At 35.4% G+C, this 26,712-nt stretch overlaps 1 protein-coding gene across 1 annotated transcript in view; it reads right to left on the bottom strand.

Moving 5' to 3' along the window:
- Positions 1-26,712, bottom strand: part of GBE1 (1,4-alpha-glucan branching enzyme 1) — a 266,770-nt gene that overhangs the window by 165,399 nt on the left and 74,659 nt on the right. Inside the window, exon 3 of the mRNA XM_047875374.1 lies at positions 14,287-14,402. Within this exon, the coding sequence (XP_047731330.1) occupies positions 14,287-14,402 (116 nt within the window). The remainder of the gene's footprint in view (positions 1-14,286; positions 14,403-26,712) is intronic.

Here is a 26,712-nt window from a genome sequence, read left to right as displayed (position 1 = left end):
TAAGTCTTAAAGGATAACATTATTTACAGTTGATCTGGGAAGTATAAAAAAATAAAAAGTAAAAACTAAAATAAAATAAGATAATAAATAAAAGTTTCTAGCACAAGTTTAATTCTCCCATTTCCTTAAAAAGTTCCTTTTAAATGGCTATGACAGTAAATGCTAATTGCATTGCAAAATCAATCCTCCATTTTTTTCTTGAAGACAGAACCTGCTGCATTTTAGCTGGACAAATGGCTCTCAAGCTAAAACCACATTTTCCAACATTCCTTGTAGCTAGGATGGCCAACGAAACTAAGATCTGACCAAAGGGATGTGTATAGAAATGATGTGTTCACAACCTTAAATGGGAATGCCTTGACCTGTTTTCCTCTTTCTGTGGGAAACAGAGAGATGGCAAATATTTTTTATCGTGTGAGTAACACACCTGGCAACAGAAGACCGAAAGGATGTAACAAGGAAACCCATCACAGACTATCCATAGAACACCTACTGACCTGAACTCTTACTTTAAAGAGAAATGAAATCATCTATTTTGATTAAGACACTGCTATCTTGGTGCTTGGCAAAGCCAAATAACCAATATCTTACCTAATATGATAGCTGAGAAAGATTCCTATATCCCACTGAACCAAACCTTAATAAAGTCAACCCAGTGTAGTGCTGGGCCAGCAAAACACATTACAATTAAAAATAAATAAATAAAAAGCAACAGCATGGTGGAACCTCACTCACCATAGCCGGCTCACGTCACACCTTATTCTGTTTCTTTAACCACATTAATTACAGACTTCTCCAACCATCCTCTGTCTACCCACACCAGCTTTATAAACGACTGGGTTTCTTTCATGCTCTATCCTCAGCTTTTCTTGGTAGATATATTAGTCTCTTTGTTTTTTGACTCTATAACGACACTGATGGCCTTCCAGGTACCATGTATAGTCTCACCCAACCACCAGATCCTTGCTTTCTGAAACTTGTCCCTTCATCAGAGCCCAAGCTGACAGGTCTAGCCAGAGAGGTATGACTTGGATGTATGTTCACACCAGGTATAGGACTAGTCTAGATTTAAAAAGGACAAAGTAAAATCCACCTTACTTTAGAATGTTTTGGCTTACATAGCTATAAAACCAACTACACACACACCTACCAACACACACACACACACACACACACACACACACACACACACACACGTGCACGCATACATATGTACCCAGTGGCTAGCAACATCATAAGATGAAACCGTTTCAATTTGTGTGCCTATCTTCCTTTGAAAATCTTCATTGTAAGCTGCCCTCACATTGATATCATGATGTCATCTATTAGTAGTCATGATTCCATCAAATACCTAACTTGCAGGGCCCCTGGGTGGCTCAGTTGGTTGGGCCAATGACTTCGGCTCAGGTCATGATCTTGCAGTTTGTGAGTTCGAGCCCTGTATCGGGCTCTGTGCTGACAGCTCAGAGCCTGGAGCCTACTTCAGATTCTATGTCTCCCCCTCTCTCTACCCCTACCCTGCTCATGCTCTGTGTCTCTCTGTCTCTCAACAATAAATAAATGTTAAAAAAATTTTTTTAAAAATACCTAACTTGAAATGTATATATTATATACAAATACATGTATATGACTAAAAGCATAAGTTCTATTGAATGTTCCTAACAATTAAAAAAAGATATGATTGGTTTTTTTTGTTCTCCCAAATTTATTACAGTCATTGCCACTTGCTCATAGAAAAACATGTACTGTAAAAACATATCAGAATTTGCAAAGGTTTATTATTAAAGCCAAGGGTTATGCTTGGTAGTATTTTTAAGTAAAGTTCTCAAGCAGTCACAGGAATTATAATTAAACTAGTAAATTATAGCAGCACAGCATAATGGTTAAGAACATAACCTCTACAGTCAGCCTTCCTGGGTTTGAATCCCAGCTGTACCAACTATCAGCTAGCTATGTAACTGGGCAAGTTATGTAATCTCTTTGTGCCTCATTTTCCTCATCTGAAAAATGGGAATAATGATTATAGGACATTCCTGATAGGGCTGCTATGAGAAATGAATGAGTTAATATTTATAAAGTGTTTAACACCTGGCACACAGTAAGTTCTATAAAATAAATAAAGGAATCTTTTTATAAAGAAACAAACTGATTATATTTATAGCCTAGCTTAGGCTATAAATTCTTTACAATCAATCAATGAATATATTAAATTAAGAAATAATTGTTTTACATAGTGAATTCTTAGAAGGAAGAGTAAAACATAGGAGAAAATGAAAAAAAATCAACAGGTTTATAAGATTCTTTCTCTTGTGCTTGTCTCTGAAGGTGACCTTTTTGGGAAAACGTATGTTATTTGTTCTCTGAGCTGTGTATGATTAGTTTCTTCATCATACACAGACAAATTAGAAAGGCTGCTGTGGTGCCCAGAAATCATCCGTTAAACAAAGTCAAAATTAATGATAAAATTGAGTTCCCTTTGTGTTTGATTTTCATCTATCTGCACTCAATTATAAACGAGCTACCAAAGAACGCTACCCATTAGCTGTTAATTCATAATGACTTCAGAAAGCAATCCCTGTACTGCCAGTAACATCTCACCAACCACCTCGTCCTCTACAGGGCTTTAGCTTGAAAATGAAAAGGGAAAACAAAACTACATCATCCACGCTGCTCCTCATCCCGCCATGGAAAACTCCAATGCACAGAAATCAGGCTTAATGCAAACAAGCTGTAGTAAGATTTCATCTACATATCTAAAAAAGAAAACAGAACTGGTTTGATAATTTATTATAGCTTAAGCAAAATAGACAGAGATACAGTAATAGTACATCCCACATTTCTATTTCATTGTATCAAAAGTAAATATTCCTCAAGGTTAGAAAAAGTTTTCAATGAGGAAAATGTCTAAAACAGAGACGAGAGTGTCTCACCAGGAGAGAAATAACATAGAATGATTAGTTTGGGGTACAATAAGAGTGACATTATCCCATAACTGGACTTTTCCCTTTTCGTAGTACTCGTCTAAATATTCGGACCTCTGGCACATCCCATAGTAAATCCATTTTGTAGCCTCCTAACTGGTTCTGAACAATAAGGAAAAAGATTTGGGCACCATCTGTTTACTCACAGGTGATGTAAAATGTTAAAACAACATTTTGGGTCTTGACCTGAAATAATTTGAAGCCCTAATTCACAAATTTATATACATTTAATTTTTTCTTACTTCTAAAACAGGAGAAAAAAAAACTTAAAATTAAAAAAATATGTAATAATTAAAAACAAAATGAAAAAGAAAGAATCAGCAGTTACAATTAAAATGGTCCAAAGGAGAGGGGCGCTTGAGTGTCTCAGTGGGTAAAGCGTCCGACTTCAGTTCAGGTCATGATCTCATGGTTCGTGGGTTCGAGCCCTGCGTCAGGCTCTGTGCTGACAGTTCAGAGCCTGGACCCTGTTTCAGATTCTGTGTCTCATTCTCTCTCTGCATCTCCCCGACTTGTGCTCTGTCTCTCTTTCTATCTTTCAAAAATAAACAAATGTAAAAAAAAGAAAGAAAGAAAGAAAGAAAAGAAAATGGTCAGGAGGAGAGAAAGGCTGGAGGGCAAGGAGGTGAGATAATGGTGTAGGACTCTGGAGTTGGATGGTTATTGCCATTGTATGTTTCACTTAATTTTAAGTTTTCTGACAGACAAGAGAAAAGGGGGAATAATCATGAGATAAAACCAGAGGCCAGGACATGGAGGGCCTTGTATGTCAAGCTAAGGAGTACAGAATTTAAACTAGAGACCAGTATTGTTCAATTCTCTCAAAACAGAAAAGCTATTAAACATAATCATACATGGGAGCACAACTATAAAACAGAGAAAGGATCTCCTTATTTCAAGTGAGTACTGGGGAATCTGAAAACTCCCCAGGTCAGCTTCTAGACACAGTATAAAAATCCAGGCTATAGGGGCGCCTGGGTGGCGCAGTCGGTTAAGCGTCCGACTTCAGCCAGGTCACGATCTCGCGGTCCGTGAGTTCGAGCCCCGCGTCAGGCTCTGGGCTGATGGCTTGGAGCCTGGAGCCTGTTTCCGATTCTGTGTCTCCCTCTCTCTCTGCCCCTCCCCCGTTCATGCTCTGTCTCTCTCTGTCCCAAAAATAAATAAACGTTGAAAAAAAAAAAATTAAAAAAAAAAAAAATCCAGGCTATAACCAAATCAAGGACTGGCAGAGTTCATCACAAGTTTAAAGCAGATAATATGAGCAGATTTAAACTCTTAGAATGATGACTGTAGCTATAATATGAAAATGCACTGAGGAAAAAATGAGAACCACGAAGAAGATGAGTTACAAGGATAAGACCATTTCAGGAAAAGAGTAAGAAATAAAACCATGTGTTAACGTAGATGGTAGTGGCATTTTTACAATAGCAAGGATATAGAAGAAATCTAAGTGACTACCAGGATAAAAGGCCAATTACATGCACAGGAATGAGAATAAAATAATCAAGATTTTTATCAGTAACACTGGATATAAGAGAACTGCATCAATGTCTTCAACACGCTAAAAGCAAACCACTTCGATTCTATTTTTTTTTCAAAATTTTATTTAAGTTCTAGTTAGTTAATATATAGCATAATATTGGTTTCAGGAATAGAATTTCATGATTCATCACTTACATATAACACATAAGTGCCCTCCTTAATACCCATCAGCTATTTGGCCCATCCCACCACCCACCTCCTCTCCATCAACCCTGTTTGTTCTCTATAGTTAAGAGTCTCTTATGGTTTGCTTCCCTCTTTCCCCCCACCTTCCCTTAGGTTCATCTAAACAACTCTGAATTTATATATCCATAAGGAAATTTTAATCCTTAACGAATATAAAATACATAAGACCTCAAGCCATGGCTGAAATAATTTCTATGGAATGTGCTTAGGAAAAAAGTGTTAACAAGTAAACTACAAAAACAATTACTTATGACAAGTTTTGAGTTGGCAGGTAGCATACAGCAAATGGATGTATTTTTTTCCAACAGAATAACTAGAAATGATCCCTCAGAAACTGCAGAAGATTGAGACCCTATCATACATCATGACACACTTGAAACTCACATCAATTTATATGAAATACTGATACAAATATACAGTTCAAATTATTTCTAATGGTAGAGGAGATTTACATTGCTTCATTCATAGGTCTTAAGTTTAAATGTGCCACCACCCAGTTATTTGTACTATTTTATTTTTTATTATTAAGAGTAAGGGAGGATAGAAACCAATGAAGGGGATGTGGGGATCTGGAAAGAGCACATGCATATGGCAGTATGTGCTTCTTTCTAGGAATCCTTACCATACAAGAGAAAAAAGAGAAAATATTCAGGGTCCACTAATAGTGGCAAATTTTTGTTAATTGAAAATGAAGTTATTTTTACACGTTATAGAAGAGAGAATATGAATATTTATGAGGGAAAAATAAGATCACTAGTGGTCAAAATGGGGGGCGGCAGATTTAAAGAGTAAGTTGGTCATTATTAAAAATTGAGATTTTAAAAAAATTTTTTAAATGTTTATTTATTTTTGAGAGACAGAGACAGAGTGTGAGTGGGGGAGGGGCAGAGAGAAAGGAAGACAGAATCTAGAACAGGCTCCAGGCTCTGAGCTGTCAGCACAGAGCCCAATGTGGGGCTCGAACTCACAAACCGTGAGATCATGACCTGAGCTGAAGTTGGATGCTTAACCAACTGAGCCACCCAGTTGCCCCCCAAAAATTATTGAGATTTTTAAGAAATGGATTTTTAAAAAAAGCAGAATTAAAGAAAAAAAAGCAAAAAAGTTTAGCAGTTATGTTATCCTGCACATTTTCAATGTATAATCTCCTCAAAGAGATTCTCCATTTTTTTTTTTTTAAGTCTCCCTATACATATGATATTCTCATCAAACTGGTCACTGTCTCCTATATAGAACTGCTAATTCCTGCTAAATCTTGCTTGACTTTACATACTTTTATTCTCTAATTGACCCCAGACAACTATTCATTAATCTGCATCTATTAACTCCCACAAGCCCAAACTTAAAATGCATCTCTTCCCATAATCATTCCCTGACTATTAAACCTGTGACCTTTATTCTTCTCCATCTGTCCACTTCCCCCCAAATTTATCTCTAACTCTTTGTCCTCTCTCCCTGTCATGTTCTCTCTTGGGTTCCTTCTTTGCCCCATTAATATTTAGCCAAAAATGAACAGAACTAAACCACTAACAAAGAAAAAAAGAGAAACAACCATATATGCCATTTACTTACTCCTCTTTTACTGCCACGACCATCTCAAAAAAATATAAGCATATTCCTCTACTTCCTTCCCAGCCACAGAATGCTCAAGCCCACCCACTTATTAATGGAGAGTTTTCTCAAAATGGACAATAAACTCAAGGTGCAGGCATTTTATCATTTGTCTCTCCGCATACATCTGGAAAGACACTACAATACGTCATGTGCAGAAAACATGAAACAAAATATATGTTAACTAATATATTAAGAAAGAGAAAGAGCAAAATTTGATAAAGAAATTAATGTGGAACAAACTCAAAGTAGAAAAAAACACTCCCACTTTCTACTTCACCCATCTGCTCTAGGCAAGCAGAGTTAGTCTTTAGACGGGCAAATAGACTCCTCTGGAAATTTACACATTTATTTTGTGTTTTCTATCAACATTTTAGAGAACTTCAGGGAAAAAAAAGAAAAGAAAAATGAATCAATTAGCAAGTCTTTATTCTCATCTACAGAGGAAGACCATGTCCTGGTATGCTATTTAGGTTTATTAACATTCATATTGTATTTTGAAAACACAAAGAATTAGAATCTTTGTGGTAAGGGAAGGAGTACCTAATTCTAACTATGCATTCTCTCACAAATTAGATGTTTCAGGTTCTTAAAGGTTGATTAAGTTGAACCAGGTAACAAATGAAGTGAGTAGAGGATTTTCTGTGGGTCATAAAGAGGAAAATCTTTATCATGTATAATAATATGTAAAGACATCACAAGCAAGAAATAATCAGTTTGACCAAAATCTTATAATCATGGCACACCATGAGAATATAATGACCCCAAGGCCCCAGAATTATAAAATATTGTTCTATCCAGCAGAGGTACTGTATTCCTCTTTAATTTAAAAAAGGGTGTTTAGAGGTATGAATTAAAAATGACAAGCCTAACAAATGCCTGTTGAAATCACAGCAAAGCAACACAAAAAGTATTAAAAGAGAAGGAGGCAACAAGAGACCAGTAATTTCAACAAAACTTTGAAAGACAGAAAGTAGCTTAAGGGTTAAAAACCAAGGCAAAAAATTAAAATGGGGTATTGCAGAAGAAGAACCTGAATACAGCTGGTCAGCTTGCTTCACAGCACCTCTAGGAGACTTGGCATCTGTGGGCTACTAATACTATGGAAGAAAGTAAGATGCAGTGTTAAATAAGGGGGCCGTGGGCTCTGGAGCACACCTCCCTAACCTGTACAGATAAATGTATATCCCTCCAAAACACCACCTCTTACCCCTCAAACAGGAGACTAGAGGTTCATGCTTTAAAAAACAATGAACTAGGAAGTCTCCAGAAACAATGAGCACAGCAGATGACAGAACTGACTCACATACTGAAAGTAGGAAGATTGTCTCAGTAGCATCTTTCAAGGTGGAACCCTCCTCCACTTTCCCTGTCTTCATCCATGAATGCCAAGAACCAGGTACACTCCACACCCCTTCCATCCACCCCCCCTGTAGGGGACTGGAAGATTCATCTTTGGTTAAGGGGTGAGGAGGGGTGGGAGATCTCATAGAAAAACCACTTACTGTTAACAATTTAAAGGCTGCCTCACTTTCTTACTACCCAATAGTGAAGCTTACAATGAATAAAGCTCTGTTCATGTGCACAGAATTTTCAAAAGTTTTTTCCTGCCTCATTCTAAAATATGATTATATAGCCATGGATCACCAGGCATTTGGAAACAGCCTGCAAAATGAAAGACAGAGACTAAAAGAAACCCAAGAAAATAATATCTAGGGGGAAAAAAAAATAAGAGAAGAAAGTCAGGAAGAAGCAAACTTGAGGAAAAAAATAAAACAAAATATCTAATATTATTAAAAAGATACAAGTATACTCAAGGAAAAAATAAAATAAAGTATCTAATATTATCAAAAAGATAAAAGTATATTTGGATATTTAACAATAACAGAATTTATGAAAAAGGGAGGGAACAAAAACATGTTACTAGAAATGTTAAAAATGTGATTATTAAAATGAAAGTAGTTGAAAGCTAAAGTAATTACTCCAAGTGGAACAGAAAGACAAAATGATAGGCAACTTGACAGAAAAAGATAAGAAAACTTAGGAGACTCAATATCCAGGAATTAGAAATTCCTGAAACAGTGAACAAAGACTGTGGGGACAAGGAAATTGGTAAAGAAATAACGCAAGAAAATATTCCAGAAATGAAAGGTAAAGTCTTTATGAGATTTACCTTCTTCCCTCCCCCACCCCCACCCAAGGATTTTAGGAGTTGTATGCCAAGAACTGGGACAAAGACTAATAAATACATTTTTTTTTATTGTATCTGATAAATAATTCACATTCACCCCTTTAAAGTATTCAGTGGTTTTTAGTATATTCACAAGGTTTCATGGTATGCAAACATCACCATGACTTAACTGCAGAACATTTCCATCACATTAAAAGGAAACCGTATACTCCTTAGCAGTCAACCCCCATTCTCTCCCAGCTCTTGGCAACCACTAATCTACATTCTGTCTCTACGTTTTTGTCTATTCTGGATGCTCATAAAAACAAAACCATACAAAATTTGGCTTTTGTGACTGGCTTCTTTCACTGAGCATAGCATTTTCAAGGTTCATTCATGTTTTAGTACTTCATGATATACCATCGTCTGTAGATAAGTTGATGGACATTTCTACTTTTTGGCTATTTGAATAATGCAGTGGTGAGCATTCATGCACAAATGAACACTTCCTTCTTAAGCAAATATTCAGATACAAAAAATTTTTCACTAATTTTTCACTAATTTCACACCACACCCTTGCCCCATACTCAATGGCATCCTTCTGTCTAGTAAACTCATTCCAGATCTCAATTATTAGTTTCACTTTACTTAACAAATCTTATATTTTACCCCCTAAAACCCAAACCTTCTACAAATTACGTATCTCCTTTCTATTCTTAGAGAAGATCACTTCAATACTCTCTTTCACAGCATCCTGAAATTGGGGATAATAGTTTCCACACAAAAAAAGCAAATACAAATATAGTATAAGATGATTTGATAAATCTGAGACTCCAGTTTTATTTCCTGTGTATCACTTTTTTTTTTTCCTTCTTTTCTCTGTGAACCCTTAGCCTAACAGGCATTGTAAAATAATGGTTAAAAGCATGGGCTTTACTGTGAGACAAGCCTAAATTCAAACCCACAGGTGAGTGTACTTATGTAGGAAATAAGAATATAATAACAATACCTTCTCACATGTTATTACTTTATGAGGATAAAATTAAATATGAATGTAAAGCAATCTCTTTTTTTTTCATTGTGTCTTATCTAAGAAAACTGCAAATATAGGTGTTGGGTTTTATTCCCCTACCAATCATTGCGTAACATCTTAATATAATTAGAAAAGCATTATGATCTGCTTAGAATTGTGCTCCCCTCTAACCTCACATGTTGGAACCCTAATCCCCACTGTGATAGTATTGAAAGATGGAGCATTTGGGAGATAATTAGGTTTAAATGAGGTCATGGCATGGGGTCCCGATGATGGGATTAAAGCCATGTGAGGACACAGCAAGAAGGCAGTCAAATGCAAGCCAGGAAAAGAACTTCCATCAGAACCCAACCCAGATCTGAACTTCCAGCCTCCAGAACTGTGAGAAAATAAAATTCTTTTGGTTAAGCCACACAGTGTATGGTATTTTGTTCTGACATCCCAAGCTAAATAACACATGAATCCTCTGAAAATATTAAAGGTCTAGGATCAAGAAACTTCTGTTCTAGTTCATTTTGTAACGGACTGGGAAGGAAAAGTTAAAATACACAAACATCCTAAACACTAAAAAATGAGAAGACAATTCTCATTGCCATTGCTAGTCATTTGAGCATTAATTAGAATGAGAAAAGAAGGGGCACCCCTGTGGCTCAGTTAAGTGTCTGACTTCAGTGGCTCAGGTCATAATATCGTGGTTCATGAGTTCAAGCCGCACATCAGGCTGGCTGCTGTCCACAGAGTCTGATTTGGATCCTATGTCCCCCTTTCTCTGACCCTCTAACACTTGCGCATGTGCTCGCTCACTCTCTCTCTCAAAAATAATTTTTTCTTAATTAAAAAAAAAAGGAATGAGAAAAGAAAATGGGAATCAGAAGAAAAGAACAAGAATTCTTCACTGGAACCCACCTTCCAGAATTACTTTCCCTGATCTCTTATTTTTTCTTGATCTGAGGTCTTTACTGACCTCCTGAACTACTTTTTACTAGTATGGACAGATCCACTTCTCACCTAGCTCTCTGCCCCAGGATGCTGACTCATGTGGACCATATTCTCCAGAATACTGGTTTCTCATTGGGTTTGGTCAATGTGTAGCCCCAGTTAAGAGGTCAGAGAGAAGGAGAAGAATGAGACATGAGCATATTTGTTTCCTTATTCCCTGGCTCCTTCCCTGTAAGGTTGCCATGGATACACTATGTGTCTCACCAAAGCTCAGTGCTTCTCTCAAGATGGCCAACTCTTTTTCTGTGTTCCAGTAACTGATTCCTTATTCCTTATGGCTTAGGCAGGGTTGTTACCTGGCTGTTACTTTGGATGCTACTAGGCCCCCTCATCCCACTCTCCTTTGAACTCTGGAGTGAATCCCCTGTATGCTCAACTTTGAAAACAGCCTTTTGGAAAAATAAACAAACAAACAAAAAACATTGTTCAGGAATGCAGTCTTCTACTCTTTCCTTATATCTCTAGAGTCTTGAAAGTTTAATTAGCCTTATATTATTTTTTTTTAAATTTTTTGTAATGTTTATTTATTTTTGAGAGAGAGAGAGAGAGACAGAGTATGAGCAGGGGAGGTGCAGAGAGAGAAGGAGACACAGCATCTGAAGCAGGCTCCAGGCTCTGAGCTGTCAGCACAGAGCCCGACGTGGGGCTCGAACTCATGGACTGTGAGATCATGACCTGAGCTGAAGTTGGACGCTCAACTGACTGAGTCACCCAGGCGCCCCAGCCTTATATATATATATTTAAATATTTTCTATTTGGTAAATTCACAAACATAGAAAGGAGACATTTACATGACCACATAAGCAGTTAGTATTTTCTTCCAAAGCATTCAATTGAAAAATGTTTTACAGAGAAAACAAAGCTATTATCTCAATGGTAGGTAACATTTCTTTTTTGTTAATGGTTACCAGATAATTCATAAGAGAAACATCCTCAAGTGAGTTATAAAGGTCAATCCCTTGTGAACTGAAATAAATTTTCAAGTTCAATTTAAAACAAGAATTTTAATTACCAAGTTAGACTATCTAGGGATACTTCAGATAGAAAGGCCAAAAACCTCAAGTTAGTTGATTTTTAATAGAGAACTTAACCCCTCCTCCAAAGAAAATTTGATACATCATTTCCCATAAATAAAAAACTAATTATATCACCATATTGACATTATAACACCATCTAAATGTTTCCTCACCATTTGAAACATCTAAATACTATGAGTAATATTTTGGACCTAAATTTCCAGTTAATTATCTTCACTGAAATTTTAAGAGAATAATAATGAAGAAAGATTCCACAACAGTTTACTTGATACTTGTTGAACATTTATTTACATTAGATGCTGATTTTCAAAGCCAAGTGAAAAGGTAAAAGCTACTTTTATTTATTTATTTTTGAGAGAGAGACACACAGAGAGCATGTGCACACAAGCAACGCAGGGGCAGAGAGACAGGGAGACAGAGAATCCCAAGCAGGCTCTGTGCCGACAGTTCAGAGACCGACAAGGGTTTGAACCCATGAACCAGGAGATCATGACCTGAGCTAAAATCAAGAGTCCAATGCTTAACTGACTGAGCCACCCAGGTACCTCTACAATTGTTTTGTTTTTTGTTTTTTGTTTTTTGTTTTTTTTTAAATCATAGGATCATTTCATCTCATCAAAGTCAATTAAATTTTTGAAAGAATAGTATAGTACATAGCATCCTGGACAAAGCATCCTAACCTGCTTCGGCTGCTATAGCAAAATACCACAGACTGGGTGGCCTACACCTAAGAGAAATAGAATCCTCACAGTTCTGGAAGTTGGAAGTTTGAGATCAGGGTGTCAGGCTGGACAAGTGAGGGTCGTCTTTAGGGTTGCAGACTTCCTACATCTTCACATGATGGAAGGACTACGGATCTCTCTGGAGCCCCTTTCATAAGGGCAGTAATCCCATTCAGAGGGCTGCCCCCTCATGACTGAAGCACCTCCAAAGCCCTACTGACTAGTACCATCACATCAAGCATTAGGATTTCAACATATGTTTTCTTGGGAGGATACAGACATTCAGATCATAGCAAAAAGTATAACGGATTTGGAGCTGGATGGGAAAGGCAAATGTTTACTATTTATTGCTTGTATGTATCAATAATCATTCATTCTTGGTAATCAATTACTTTTCTCCATGTATAAAAACGACTTGTCAAAATTAATTCAGTCACCATTTAACACAAGAAGTAGGTAAGGTGTCAGAACTCATAAAGTTTTCAAATTTAAGAGGCCAACAAATTTAAAAAGGAAAAAAAATTAAGTTCAGTTCTTAAAAATAAAAAAAACAAATGTCCATAGGACCTAAAGTGACAATGACACCAGTATAACAGTTGCCTTGCCTCAGAGTTTTCTAAAATCAGGCCACATAACTATACAGGAATCAAGCTCTTTGGCTTATTCTTTCAAGGACTGGGCCTAAAAGTGGCTCTAATATTTAATAAATACTTCTTGAGTGCTTGCTCTGTGCCAAGCACTGTTCCAAGAATTAAGAATAGACAGTATTAGGAAACAAAACAGCATAGGCCCCTATTCTTGTGGAGTTTATACTGACTTGGAAGGGATTATTTATATTAAATGTAAATCCCTCTTATTGTGTACAGTAGCTACTTTGTCTCCTTTTCACTATAGATTAAGAAGAACCTTGGCTGCTATCCCATGTTAAAAAGTCTCTTTATTCTAGGCAATACACTCTTCTGGTAACTATATTATGTGTGGCAATATTTCAGTAATTTTCTGATATACTTACAATTTCATGATTTGTAAGAGAAATAAAATAAAAAGACGACCAAAAAACCAAACCAAAACAAAACAAAACTGCAAAACAACTACACAATACATTTTGGTTTTACTTTAACTGAGTTAATATTGTTAAATAATGAACACCAATAAAAATAATAATTTAGTCATAGGATTTGTCATGATAAATGCTTTGAATGCAATCATATGTCCAAAGAAGGGAAAGAAATAAGGGGACATGGAAACATTGTATAATTTTATTAGCATGGGATAAACTCAAGTAAATGTTAGAGGAGTTATATAACCAAATGCCTGAAATCTGTAATCCAGGCTATCAGACCCATCCTTCCAGCTTCCCTTGAGGTGACAAGAGAGGAGAGCTGTGTGGGTTCTGTAAACCCTGAATACAGAAACATACAGTTAGGCAAAGCAGTGGGTATGTGGAGGACACTCAGTCTGTCTCTGACAAGGAGGTCCCTAGGCCAATCCAGGTAACCTTAATACAGAAGAACAGGAGAAACAAGAGCCTTGATGTTCAAGACCAGAAAGAAGAACCACCAGGAAAATCATGTCCCCCAAATGCATAGATCTCCAACACACAGGATTGCCTCCCACATTCATGTGGCTCATCATAAAATCAATTTTATCAAGACTCTCTTTACAGGTAAAAATTCTCTACATTTGCTGCTTTGAAGACAGTTTTCATTTTTGTATCAAATTTTCTTTTTTTCAAGTTAGACTTCTGTAATTACTCAATCACTCCTTATATATAGTTTCCAAAGTTGATAATAATAGTTAATAAGTTTAGTACCTTACCAAACATACAGTTCCAATATAACACAATGTGTTGATGACTTCTCATAAATTTTCCTCTATTTGAATATTTAGACTGTTTCTCCCATAATTATCATGCATCAGTTTACATTCTAATATTTTCAATCAAACTTTGAAAACAGAACAAAAAGAAAGTAAGTTCACATAAAAACAGGAGGGTAGAAAGTACCTTTAATTTGGATCCATGAGGTACAAGTTGAGATTTATTCTGCTTTGGTGGGATATAAAGCTCCCACTTTCCATAATCCAGTTTCTTGTATGGATATGAAAATGGATTCCAATCATCTAAAAAAAAAATAAAGAAGATCAGTTAGCAACAGCATGGTAAGACTAATATTTAATGGGTTTCAAACAAAGCATAATATGCTGCCTACTTGTACAGAATTAAATTGCCTAAAAAATGTTAAGTTTTCTAAGGTGTTAAGCAAAATACTCTACTAACCTTTTAGAAAAAAGTAGGTTATTTTTAATTTATTTTTAAGGAATGTATTTGAAAGTTTCCCTTTTGCATCTTAAAATTAAAGATTACAACTTTTTCAATTGTTCTTCCAATTCTATCAATAAATAGAATGTAAAAGAAAATGATGGGATCTTTTCTAAGAAAAACCATCAACAAAGGGAGTTAACATGAAAAAACAGAAATGCATTCTTGGTGATTAGACAAGATACATATTATAGCAGAATAAAAATGATGAAAAATAATTAAAATCATATTACATATATCAAAATCCACAAGTGTATGACAGAATTAAGTTTAAAAGGTTGTAAAATATAGGGGGCAGAAGAAAGGTAGATTGCTGATCCTGGAAGAAAGTCAAAATGAACAACAACAGACCCATGCACACATGGAAACAAAATCAGTAAGTAAAGGACACACTGTTCAGTAAGTGGTACTGGGACAATTGGCTATCCTTAAGAAAAAAAAAAAAAAAGAAAAATAGATCTCTACCTAATATTATGCCCAAGAATCATTTGAGCACGGATTGATATTTCAACATGATAGGCAAAACTGCAAAATGCTTACAAGAAAATACAGAAAAATATATTTATAATCTCAGGTTTAAAAACTGTTTTTTTTTTTTTAAACAATATACAAAAAAAAAAAAAAAAAAAAAAAAAAAAACATTAAGAACAAGCCTGATAAATTCAACCAGCAAAATTATAAATGTATCGGGGCGCCTGGGTGGCACAGTCGGTTAAGCGTCCGACTTCAGCCAGGTCACGATCTCGCGGTCCGTGAGTTCGAGCCCCGCGTCAGGCTCTGGGCTGGTGGCTCAGAGCCTGGAGCCTGTTTCCGATTCTGTGTCTCCCTCTCTCTCTGCCCCTCCCCCGTTCATGCTCTGTCTCTCTCTGTCCCAAAAATAAATAAACGTTGAAAAAAAAAATTATAAATGTATCTTCACAGACGGATGGATAGACAGAATGACAAGACAAACTGCCAACTGGGAGAATACATTTATAATGAATATACCAAGAAAAAGAGAACATCCAAAGTATAAGAAAAATGTCTATAACTCTCTAAATGTCTATAAAAATGACAAAAACACTCAGCAGAGGACACACAACAGGCCAAGAAACATGTAATAATGCTCAAGCTCACTCATAATTAGGGAAACACAAATTAAAAGAACAGTGAGACGCCATTTACCACCCACCGGATTAGCAAAACTTAAGAGTTTGAAAATAACAGATAGTCAGCAAGGATATAAAATAATGCTGCAACTGAGAGTATAAATTGATAAACAACTTGGCATTATACAGCAAAGTTGAAGATACGTTCACTTAAAAGTCCAGCAATCCTACCCCCACCTAGGTAATAGCTTAGAGAAATATGCATGAGATAGCGTTCACAAATGTTCAGTGAAGAACTGTTTAGAATAGCAAAAAATGGAAGCTATCAAAATGTAAGTCAGATATAGAATGAGTAAATATGTTGTTATAATTAAACAATGAAATGCTATACAACAATATAAACTAAATGGAACAGAGCAAATATATATTGCAAATAAAGCATAGAAATTAATTTTAAAATGGTATGGAAGAATACCATTTAAATGAAGTTCAAAAATACACAGAAGAGTATTATATAACATTTATAGATACATGTGCATATAAAAAAATATCAAAAGGAAAATGAGAATGTTAAACATCAAATTCTACGGGGGATTTCCACTGGGTAAAGGAAAGTGAACACAGGAAGCTTCAATAATATCTGTAACATTCTATATCTTAAGGTAGGTCCTATTTGTTTCTATCTAAATTATTTCATAGTTCTAAAAAAAAAAAAAAATAAACAGCACTGTGATGCCATGCACTGTGGTGCTAGGACATTAGATTCTCAATGAAGAAGGTAATAAAAACATCAGGAAGCTTGTTTTTTTCCATGATTTCCTTCTCTACAACACCAACGCTTTCACCACAACAGTTCTAAATATCTCACCTCCAGCCAGTCTGAATGTTGGTTGGGGATACAGTGGGTGTAAGAAACAGTGTTTAAATAAAGATCTTTCTAAACATTTCCCTACTTCTCATCATGAAGACATTCTGAAAATGTCTTAAGGTCGTTTATAATTAAAAAAAACAGCTCAACAGGCTCTGTGTTCTTATAGTTTCCTGTTCTTAAAATCTCAAATCCATCTGACCTACATACAGTGTGACATTCCTTTACCAAAGCAAAGAATTCAGGGCATAATTCGGGAAAAAAAAAAGCTTGAAATATGAATATCTGGGTACTGTAACACTTCACACATTTACTGAATTTCTTTTTAAGCTAATCACTTAAGACAATTAATAAACTTAAGACAAGCAGCAGATCTTTTCCTGGTTAGTTAGATCTGAAAATAAAGGGTACAGTTCATTAGTTCATTCATTCATTCCTTAAATATGAACTGAATGCTTAATATCGGCCCCGCTCAATGCCAAACTCAAAATTAGTGTTCAGAATGACAGTCATATCTGAAGAAAAAGTTAAATTAAGTAAGAGTACATCAAAATGAATAATAGAATTTACAATGGAGAGTCACTAAAAACTCAACTACAAATAAGATTTTATAATTTTGAAAGTGAATCTTCAATTATATGGGTAATTTACAAATGCAGATTTATGTAAAAGCTGTTTTTAGTAATGTGAAAATCAACGTGCTTTTGAATATTACTTTTTGAATTTCCAATGAACTAGTTCTTCAACTTGCACTCACTTAAGTTTTAAGATCTCATTAAACAAGTATTAATATTTGTATAAAGAAAAATACTTTTACTGATACACATTTTCCTTATATAGTCTCTTAGAGATATAAATCTTCTAAAGCACATGCTGATTATTTGTATTTCTACATTGTGAAAAAAAAAAAAACTTGTTCTGTCATCTTCAAGGGTTTCATGTTATTAGCACCCCTCCAACTCATGGAAACTCAGGTGCTTATTTTATTGCAGTTACATTTTTCTTGCCAAACCCACCCTTCAAAGCAAAATTTAGAGCATCTTCACATATGCCCCCAAAGAAAATCCATGCCACCAACCACCATAAGCAATGTAGAATATATCTAAACATTTCATATGGGAAAGAGAGGAAAGTTTACAAAGCATGCATGCATGAAACAACTTGAGATGTTTTCATCAGACAATTCTCCACACAAATCCCTCTTGCGCCACACCACTGAGTCAGATGAGTCTGTCATTTTCTTGACTCTTTCTCCAATTATTGTTAGCCCTGAATTTTCCTCACGCATCTCCTTCATTAGTGTGGCTTCTTTTCCATTGGAAACATGGACACCAATAATACTTCCCACTTCCATACTATAACACGCATGTGAAAGACTGTTACTCCCTAAAATGGGTATTCCAAAATAGCTAATAAGATGCTTTTCTCCAGAAATAGATCTAAGGCCAAGAAAAAGAATAATAAAAAAAATGGATTTGGACCTGACACTTAGTTAAGAAAGAAGGAACCAACATTAAGGTACATCTAGGAATAACTGAAGGAACCAACTGTGAAAGTACACAAATTAAAAATAAATTAATTAAAAAATTAAAATAAATAAATAAAATTAAAAGTAAATAAATAAAAAGTAAATATCAAATGACCAATATAAAACTTTAAATAAAATTGAATATTTTATTTGTAAATTGAATTTGCTTCACAAAAATACAGAACGCAAAAATAACAGAGGCTGGAAGACAAATTTTAGGAAAATATTTCCTTTTGTGAAATGAGTCAGGAGACTTTATTCCTAAACATAACTGAAAATAATAGCAACAACAAGAATGATTCATGATTCTAAGCCACACCAGAGATAGTTTTAGAACCAGATTACTCAAACTTTTCTCATTTTAATCTTGCAAGGTTTATATTCGGAGTACACAAGATGGAATCAACTTTATTTAAGCAAATGGTTTGTATCCCTATGTAGGCCTCAGGATAGGACCAAAAATATCCTATTACCACATTGGACAATTATTTGCTGCTCTATCAAGCACAGAACTAACTTTGCGAGTTTTGCAGTTCAGTGATTCGGTGGTTCTCAAACTTTAGCTCATAACTAGAATTACCTGGGTTTATTAAAACAGTGTTTTTGATTCAGTAGATTTGAAGTATGGCCTAATACTTTGTATTTCCAACAAGTTCCCAGGTGATGTTGATGCTACTGGCTTAGGGACTATATTCAAAACAACTGCCTGGTTCAGTAGGTATGTTCAGTTGTGCTCTACTCCTAGCTTTGTGAGTGATTTTCTAGATTAAATTAAGTTTATGGACTACCAAATAATGCTCTAAATCAATAGGTCAAGGAAATTCTGAAATAGGAAATGTCATTAATAATCCTTCAAAGTTAGTATTACTCACATGAAATTTAGGATTTAAGATTTGGAAATAAATAGGGTTGTAAAGCCCAGAAAGAAGACTAGTGAGATAAAGATTATAGAACAGAGCTAACATATTAAGGACTTTAAAAAAAAAATTTTTTTTAAGTTTATTCAGTTTTGAGGGAGAGAGAGACAGAATGTGAGCAGGGGAGGGGCAGAGAGAGCCGGAGACAAAATCCAAAGGAGGCTCCAGGCTCTGAGCTGTCAGCACAGAGCCCGACGTGGGGCTCGAACTCACAAACCGTGAGATTGTGACTTGAGCTGAAGTCAAACGCTCAACCAACTGAGCCATCCAGGCGCCCCTAACATATTAAGGAATTTAAATGTATTAATGTCAGGGAACAAAAATTAACAAATTTAAATGTGAAAAGATAGCATATATTAAGACCATTATTCAATATACTGTTATTAATGTCTACATATAATGTTTTCTATAATATTCTCATCAAGAGATTGCTTGGTTAAAATGTTTGCCCCACTGTTCACTGACCATGAATAAAAATTTGGAATCTTTTATCTAGAAAAGTAGCATTAAAATTTTAAAATGCTAACATATTAACTCATTTTTCTTTCTATGCCTCATTTCCTTCCATAATATAGACAGACACTGCCAAGTTCAAGGATTAGAAACACCCAAAACAATTTGTTTAATTGTTCTAATTTTGGTAAAATTTTAAGATCATGTTTCCTGCCTGTATAAATTATTGCATTATAACATTTTCTAGGACACTTAATATTTATCAAGTTATGATAACCTGACACATTTTTAAAGCAAACAGTTTAATAGGTATTTTCTTATTAACTGGCTAAAATTTACCATCATATTTGATAATGCAAAAGATTCTATTTGTCCATAGACTCAAAACAAGCAGACTAAATTTAAATCGAGATATGGAAAAGAAACAATGTGTGATGCATAGTTTAATATGAACTGCAAACACACGTTCGGCACAGGAAGCCAAACATTAACTTAAGGTCACTGCATCAGGCTCACTAACTCTATATTTATCTCAAACCCAACAACCTTTCTTTTTCTGATGTAATAATCCTCACATAAAATTCTTAAATGTCAACCTCCCTCAAATATTCCCAAACTCTTTAACCCACAGTAAAGTATTTCTCTTCATCAGCACTTATGCACCTCATTGCTATAGAGTTCTTGAGTTTCACACAAAATTTCCTTATGCATGGTTGAAATCATTCCAATTTACCGTGTAGAGCCTTATACCTTTGATGCGGATGTCAGTGTGCTGAAGAACATGGTCCACATTTAGGCCAATCCTTGACGCATAGACTTCACACAGCAGTGACTTAAGATCCCTGGTGAATGCAGCAGGTAAAGCTAATACAAAGCCACTACTGACCTGTATGGCAGATTTCAGTCACTTCCCATCTGAGTGCATAACAGTTACACACTTACGTCATTACAGTTGTTCAATATTTGGAATATGACCTCCTTAAAGCAACTAAACACTCTTCATCATCATACAATGTTATTTAATTATTTCAAGCTTCATATCATGCAAAGTTTATGTAGATTTATGCAAAGTTAGTTTGTCAAATGGAAGTTCTAGGGACTTCTCTCATGCCAAGAAAGCATCTACTCTGTTCCCAAGAAGTCATAATGTTGAGAACTGAAACTTCCCATGGCATTGCCTTTACCTAGGATTATGAGAGGAATACATAGCCTCTGTAGGTGGAAGACAGTAGTCCTTTCTGACATACACCCCTGTCAGATCTCCTTTGAGATCTCCTCTCCTTTGTTTTTTTTTCTCCTCCAGGAGATGTCCTTTGTTTTTTTCTCCTCCAGGTAATTCTTCCCTTAGTTGGGTAGCTGGGAATCATCATTCTTCAAATTCTGCTTGCAGCTGGTACCCTGGGAATAATCTTATTAAGACCTCCAGCATTTATTTCTTAGGAGAAATGCTCTTAACACATATTAGTTTAGGTTACCTGTGCTTTTCAAAAACAAAATCTAGAGTAAGTCAGAATGCCTCTAACTTCAGAACCAATTGAATATTAATACCTTATTATAAGGAACAATGTTCAGTCCTGTGGAGCTTTCTGGAAATTAGAGAACAAATCAAATAATCTAGAGCTTCACTCACTGAACTGTTTTTAAAGGTATGCACAGAAGAAAAGGGCTCCATAATCAAAACATGCATGACAAAAGCGACTTCATTAGAATTAATCATGTTTCTTTAATTCTAATTACAGGAAAGGTATATTATGAGACATTGTGTGAAAGAAAGAGGATGATAAAACTGAATATGTGTAGTTTCTTGTGATTTTCAAAAGTATGAAAATATAATCCCAAAAAATGAATAGAAGCGATTATGTATATGGGAAGGAATAATACTGATGAGTAGATTACGGTATTGTATTTTTGACTACAAAATGAGGTAAGCAACTCAAATAATTAAAAAAATTTATTGTCAAAAAGGGGGATAAGAAAAAAATCCCTTAAAGTAGAAACTGAAATGAGCCTATGTACTGGTATTTGGAGGTGGGGCCTTGGGAAGGCAACTAGGCCATGAGGGTAGAGCCCTCATCAATGGGTTTAGTGCCTTTATAAAAGAGGCACTAAACACCAAATCTGTTGATGTCTTGATCTTGGACTACCCAGCATCCAGAACTATGAGAAATAAATTTCTGTTGTTTACAAGCCACTCAGTCTATTCTGTTGCAGCAGCCCAAGAGACTAAGACAAAGCTTATCCTTACTTTTCTATATACCAAGAAATTTCCATAGTAAAAATTTAAAAACTAATGGTGTGAAGTTTCTGTGCACAAATACTTGCCTAAATCTCTTTCCTTGTTGTCAATTATGAAAAGTGATCTTATCAAACAATGGGGTGTAAGTATTTTATTTATTTATGGTTCTAAATTAGATTAATAAAAACTACTTTCTAGATAGACATTTCCAGTTCATATTTCCACCAGCAGCATATGAGTATGCTTAACTACTCCTATCCTCATCAACACTAGGGATTATAATTTTAACAAGGCATGCCAGCCTCACTCAGGCAGGGATTACTAAGAGAATGAGGCCCTAATGCCCAAAGGATCCACTGTATACAACAAACTAATTTCTCTTCAATACATCTGTAATAGTACTCATTATGACCATACTCAGGAGAATTGAGAAAATAAGCATTTGAATCATTTTCTGTGTTCTGTGGATCAGATGAGGAACAGGCATGAGAAAAGTTGCCTCTCACAATTGTCCTAGCTACAACAGATGGCTTTTGATACAGTGTTTTCATTTCTTTTAAAAACAGGCTGTAATTAAAACTTTTGATTATTCTTTTCTCTTATTGTTATTTGGGAGGAACTGAGTGGTGGGTGTTATATTTTCTTTCAAGCTTTTTCATTTATTTCTAGTTTTATTGAAATGAAATAATGCGGTGTACTTTATGGTCTAATACAGTGGTAATCACTCCAGTGATTTATTTACCAATCTATTTATTTTTAGTAATATAAACCATTCAGTTATCTCAAAATAGATTTTATGGAAAACTCCATGAAAACTACATAAAACATGTGAAAGCAAAGTTGCTCTGCTTGAAGTTCCCCTGCCTAGCTGGGATGGGTCCCCTCCTCACCAATTACTGCTTCGCTTAGAGCCCAGCACTCAAGTTCTAAAAACACTCAGTTCTAAAAAGTGTTCTGATATATGTTCTACCTCTGTTGATATTCCATATCCTTGAAAATATGTAATTTGTTTTAAAGTTTCAATTTATTTTTAGTTTACTTGATTCAGTACAAGTTAAGAGTACACTGAATTCTCTCATGGCAATTGGGTTTGAAAACCTATTCAATTTCTAGTAACTCTTGCCATCTATACTTGACCAAGAATAATTGTTACTTGGGACCTAAGGGTAATGGCATTTATCTTTGCTGTGACTCCTATTATTGATTTCTATGCCATTTTACCTGGGTTTGGTTTTGGTCTGGACTTGACTATCCTTTTATTTTATAATCTTTAAGTGATAGTAAAGCAGGGAGACATTAATAGTTAAATAGTTAAAGCTATGAAGTGGTACAATATTTGCTTAAGAAAGAACATAGAAAATACAAAATATCACCTGAGTGCTCATTGGGATGAGCACTGGGTGCCAATATATGGAAGCCAATTTGACAATAAATTTTGTATTTAAAAAGAAAAAAAAGACAAAATAGGAAAGGGAAATAATGGAAGAAAAATACTAATGCAATATGATCAATCATCAGAGGCAGCAACAGCATTCCATGGGCCAAGAATGGCCCTCAATTATGTTTTAATTGACCAGTACATTGAACTGTATCCCTCCATGTCAACAAATATCGGAAGCTGAGTAGGGAGGCTCTCATAGAACACACACTCCAGCTCACTTTTATACGCTTATCACTATGGGTCACAACTTAATCCATTTCTGACTTCCCTGGCTTCAGCACAGATTTGAATTTAGGAATCTCCTCTACACCTTAAAATTTAATCTTTTATCTTAAGATATTCTACCTAAACTGGACTCTGGGGGGCGGGGGAGTGCATGTCAGAGGTCTACAGTAATCAGACAAGCAATTCTAAAGTTTTCCTCTGAACCCTATAACCACCTATGAAAATACACCAGTGAATGTAAAATAATATTTACTAATATAGCTAGCAATGTTACAACCCAGGTGTCTGTGATCAACTGATTTTTGACAAAGGAGACTAAGATCATTCAAAGAAAAAAGAATAGTCTTTTCAATGGATGGTACTAGGACAACTGCATCTCTACACACAATAGAATATATTTGGACCCCTACTCCAAAACATGCATAAAACTAATTCAAAATGAATCAAAGACTTAAATATAAGAGTGAAAACTATAAAGTTCATAGAAGAAAACACATGAGTAAATCTTTGTGACCCAGTTCTTAAACATGGCACCACAAGTATGAGTAACAAAAGAAAAAAATGGTAAATTGTATTTCTCCAAAATTAAAAATTTTATGTGTCAAAGGACACTATCAGGAAAGTGAAAAGACAACTCACAGAATGGGAGAAAAGATTTGCAAATCATATATCTAACAAGGGACTCAAGTCTAAAATATGCAAAGAATATTTAGAACTTAATAATAAAAAGACAAATAACCAAACTTCTTAAATGAGCAAAGGATATAAATAGATCTTCTTACAAGGAAGGCATAGAAATGGCCAATAAGCACATGTAATGATGTTCAACCTCCTTAGTCATTAGGAAAATGAAAATCAAAACCACAATAAGATATCACTTCATTCACAGTGGGGTGATGACAGTCAAAACCAAGGATAATATTTATTGGTGAGGGTGTGGGAAAATTGCAAACCCCATTCACTGCTGGTGGAAATGTAAAAGAGTTTGAAAGTTCCTCAAAAAGCTAAAGACACAAAGATATAGTTACTATTTGACTCAAAAATTCCACTCATAGTTATATACCCAAGAGAAATAAAAGCATACATCCATACAAAAACTTGTATATGAATGTTCATAGCAGCATTACCCATGATAGTTAAAGGTAAACACACACATATCCATTAACTAATAAATGGATAAAGAAAATTTTGCATATCCATTCAATAGAATGTTACTCGGCCATAAAAAGGAATGAAGTACTTATACATGTGACAACATGAAACCTTGAAAACATTATGCCAAGTGTAAGAAGCCAGTCACAAAAGACCACATATAATTTCCCTTGTGTGAAATATCCAGGGTAGGCAAATTTATATAAAGTATTGGTTGCCTGGGGCTAGGGAAGGGATGGGAAGATTGTGAGATGATACCTGTAGGGTATAGAGCTTTTCGGGTGATGAAAATTTTCTAAAATTGACTGTGGCTATGGTTGCACAACACTATTTTCAATACACTAAAAATCATGGAATTGTATGCTTTAAATAGTTAAGTTGTATAGTATGTGAATTCTATCTCAATAAAGCTTAAAAAAATAAGAAAATATTTTAAAGGTCAGGTAGCCTTTATCTGCTCATTTCTACTGAGCTTTTGCCCTACACTAAAATCAGATTGTATCAGAGATATCGTAAAGGGAAAGACCATGCAGGGAGACATATATAAAAATTTAATGCTGAGAAGATAGCTTGGTCAATAAGTAGAATAAAGAGTCAAGCTGGACAGTTGAAGCCTTCTCTGAAGAGAAAATGATTAAATATTTCAAGGCTTTGCAAAGATAAACAACTTGACCATATTAGAAGATGGGAGGGAAATAAGTATATCTTCTCCTGGAGCCCAGACTAGCAGTAGATTTATGGGTGATTACCAACGTAAACATACAAACTGCTGCTGATGTTAGAACTTATGCTGGACTCTAGAAGAGTCCTATAAGGAAAAGAAATCTATAAAACTATCATAAAACCCACTCTCTTAAAAAAAAAATGGTTTGAGCAGAGGCTGTCACAAATGATACAGGGATGGAGGGTTTTATTGTGATAGAAGAAGTAATAAAAGTCATTACATTAACAAAAAATAGGATGACTTGGTGACACTGAGGGCAGCAACAGTAGTTATGGGTTGTCCTCAGAGCCTGACATTCAATATATAATTCAATTACCTCAACAGTCCTATAAAGTAGTACAGATTTCATCTGATGGATGAGGAAACAAGCTAAAAAAGAGGGAGAACAATAAAGCCAAAGTCCCACAGCTATTAAATGACAGAGCTAGGATTTGAATCCATGTTAGTTTGACTACTGCTTCTGTGTGTACTCTTACTCTGTAGGACATTCATAAACCATCTGGACCCCGTCCAGCTTGTCTCTCCATTAGAAATCTGCATAACACACATTGCGCTCTTAACTAGATTTTATGTTTGTACTATGCATTAAAGCTATTCTTTTGGAATCTTATGCTTTAAGAAATAACTTCTGCATGTGGATTTTTTAATTAATAGAAAGCTCAACAGTATATGTTTTCAACCCTTGAAACTGTTAGGCAGGTCTGTGGCAGTTATCAGAGAAAGAGATGCATCAGTCTGTCAAACACAGGGGACTCTGGACCACAATGCCCAAACAAGTCACCATTCCCAGTCAAGCAACTGATAGAGCACATGATTCAGGCTCCTCTTTAGACTAATTCAATGCTAACTGTCAACAATAATCCTAGCATTACCCTCTGTGTATAGCCATATGGAAGACAACTGTAGAATTAAAAGAGAGTGACAGCAAGAGAGAGAGAGAGAGAGATTTTCCCCCTGGGGCCTACAAGGTGTGCAGGAGCAGAGAAATCAGACAGTTGGATGCAGATTTACAGGGCAAGTGTGGTAGAAGGCCAGTATTCAAAGAAAAAGAAACTTTCAGGAAGATAGTGATTGGAGAGCCTAGATCAAGGGGTCCAGAGCAGACATCAAACAGATCTAATCATGTCAGAAAGCATCATGGATCTAGAGGTCTCATTCAGCCTGGAGTAACTTTCATCATGGAGTCAGGAACAGGGAAATGTTGCTATAGCAATCTTGGCACCTTTTTTTTTCTTTTGCCCCTTTTACACAATGAATTTTGATAATGCTTTGCAACAATTCCCCCGTCCCTCATCAGCAGCCTCATCCCCCACCAAAAAACATCTTGATTGCTACCCCATCATTTTCCCTAAGTATATCTAGACCCCTAAAAACCACAGCCACCCTAGAAAATCCATAAATACATGCGTGACAAATAAATGTTACTGTTGTTACATATCGAATTTGGGATAGTGTGTTACACAGCATTACTATGGCCAC

The sequence above is a fragment of the Prionailurus viverrinus genome, chromosome C2, assembly GCF_022837055.1.
Source record: "Prionailurus viverrinus isolate Anna chromosome C2, UM_Priviv_1.0, whole genome shotgun sequence".
Taxonomy (NCBI): Eukaryota; Metazoa; Chordata; class Mammalia; order Carnivora; family Felidae; genus Prionailurus; species Prionailurus viverrinus.
The sequence above is the reverse complement of the archived record's forward strand: the minus strand, read 5'-3'. Positions and strand labels throughout refer to the sequence as shown.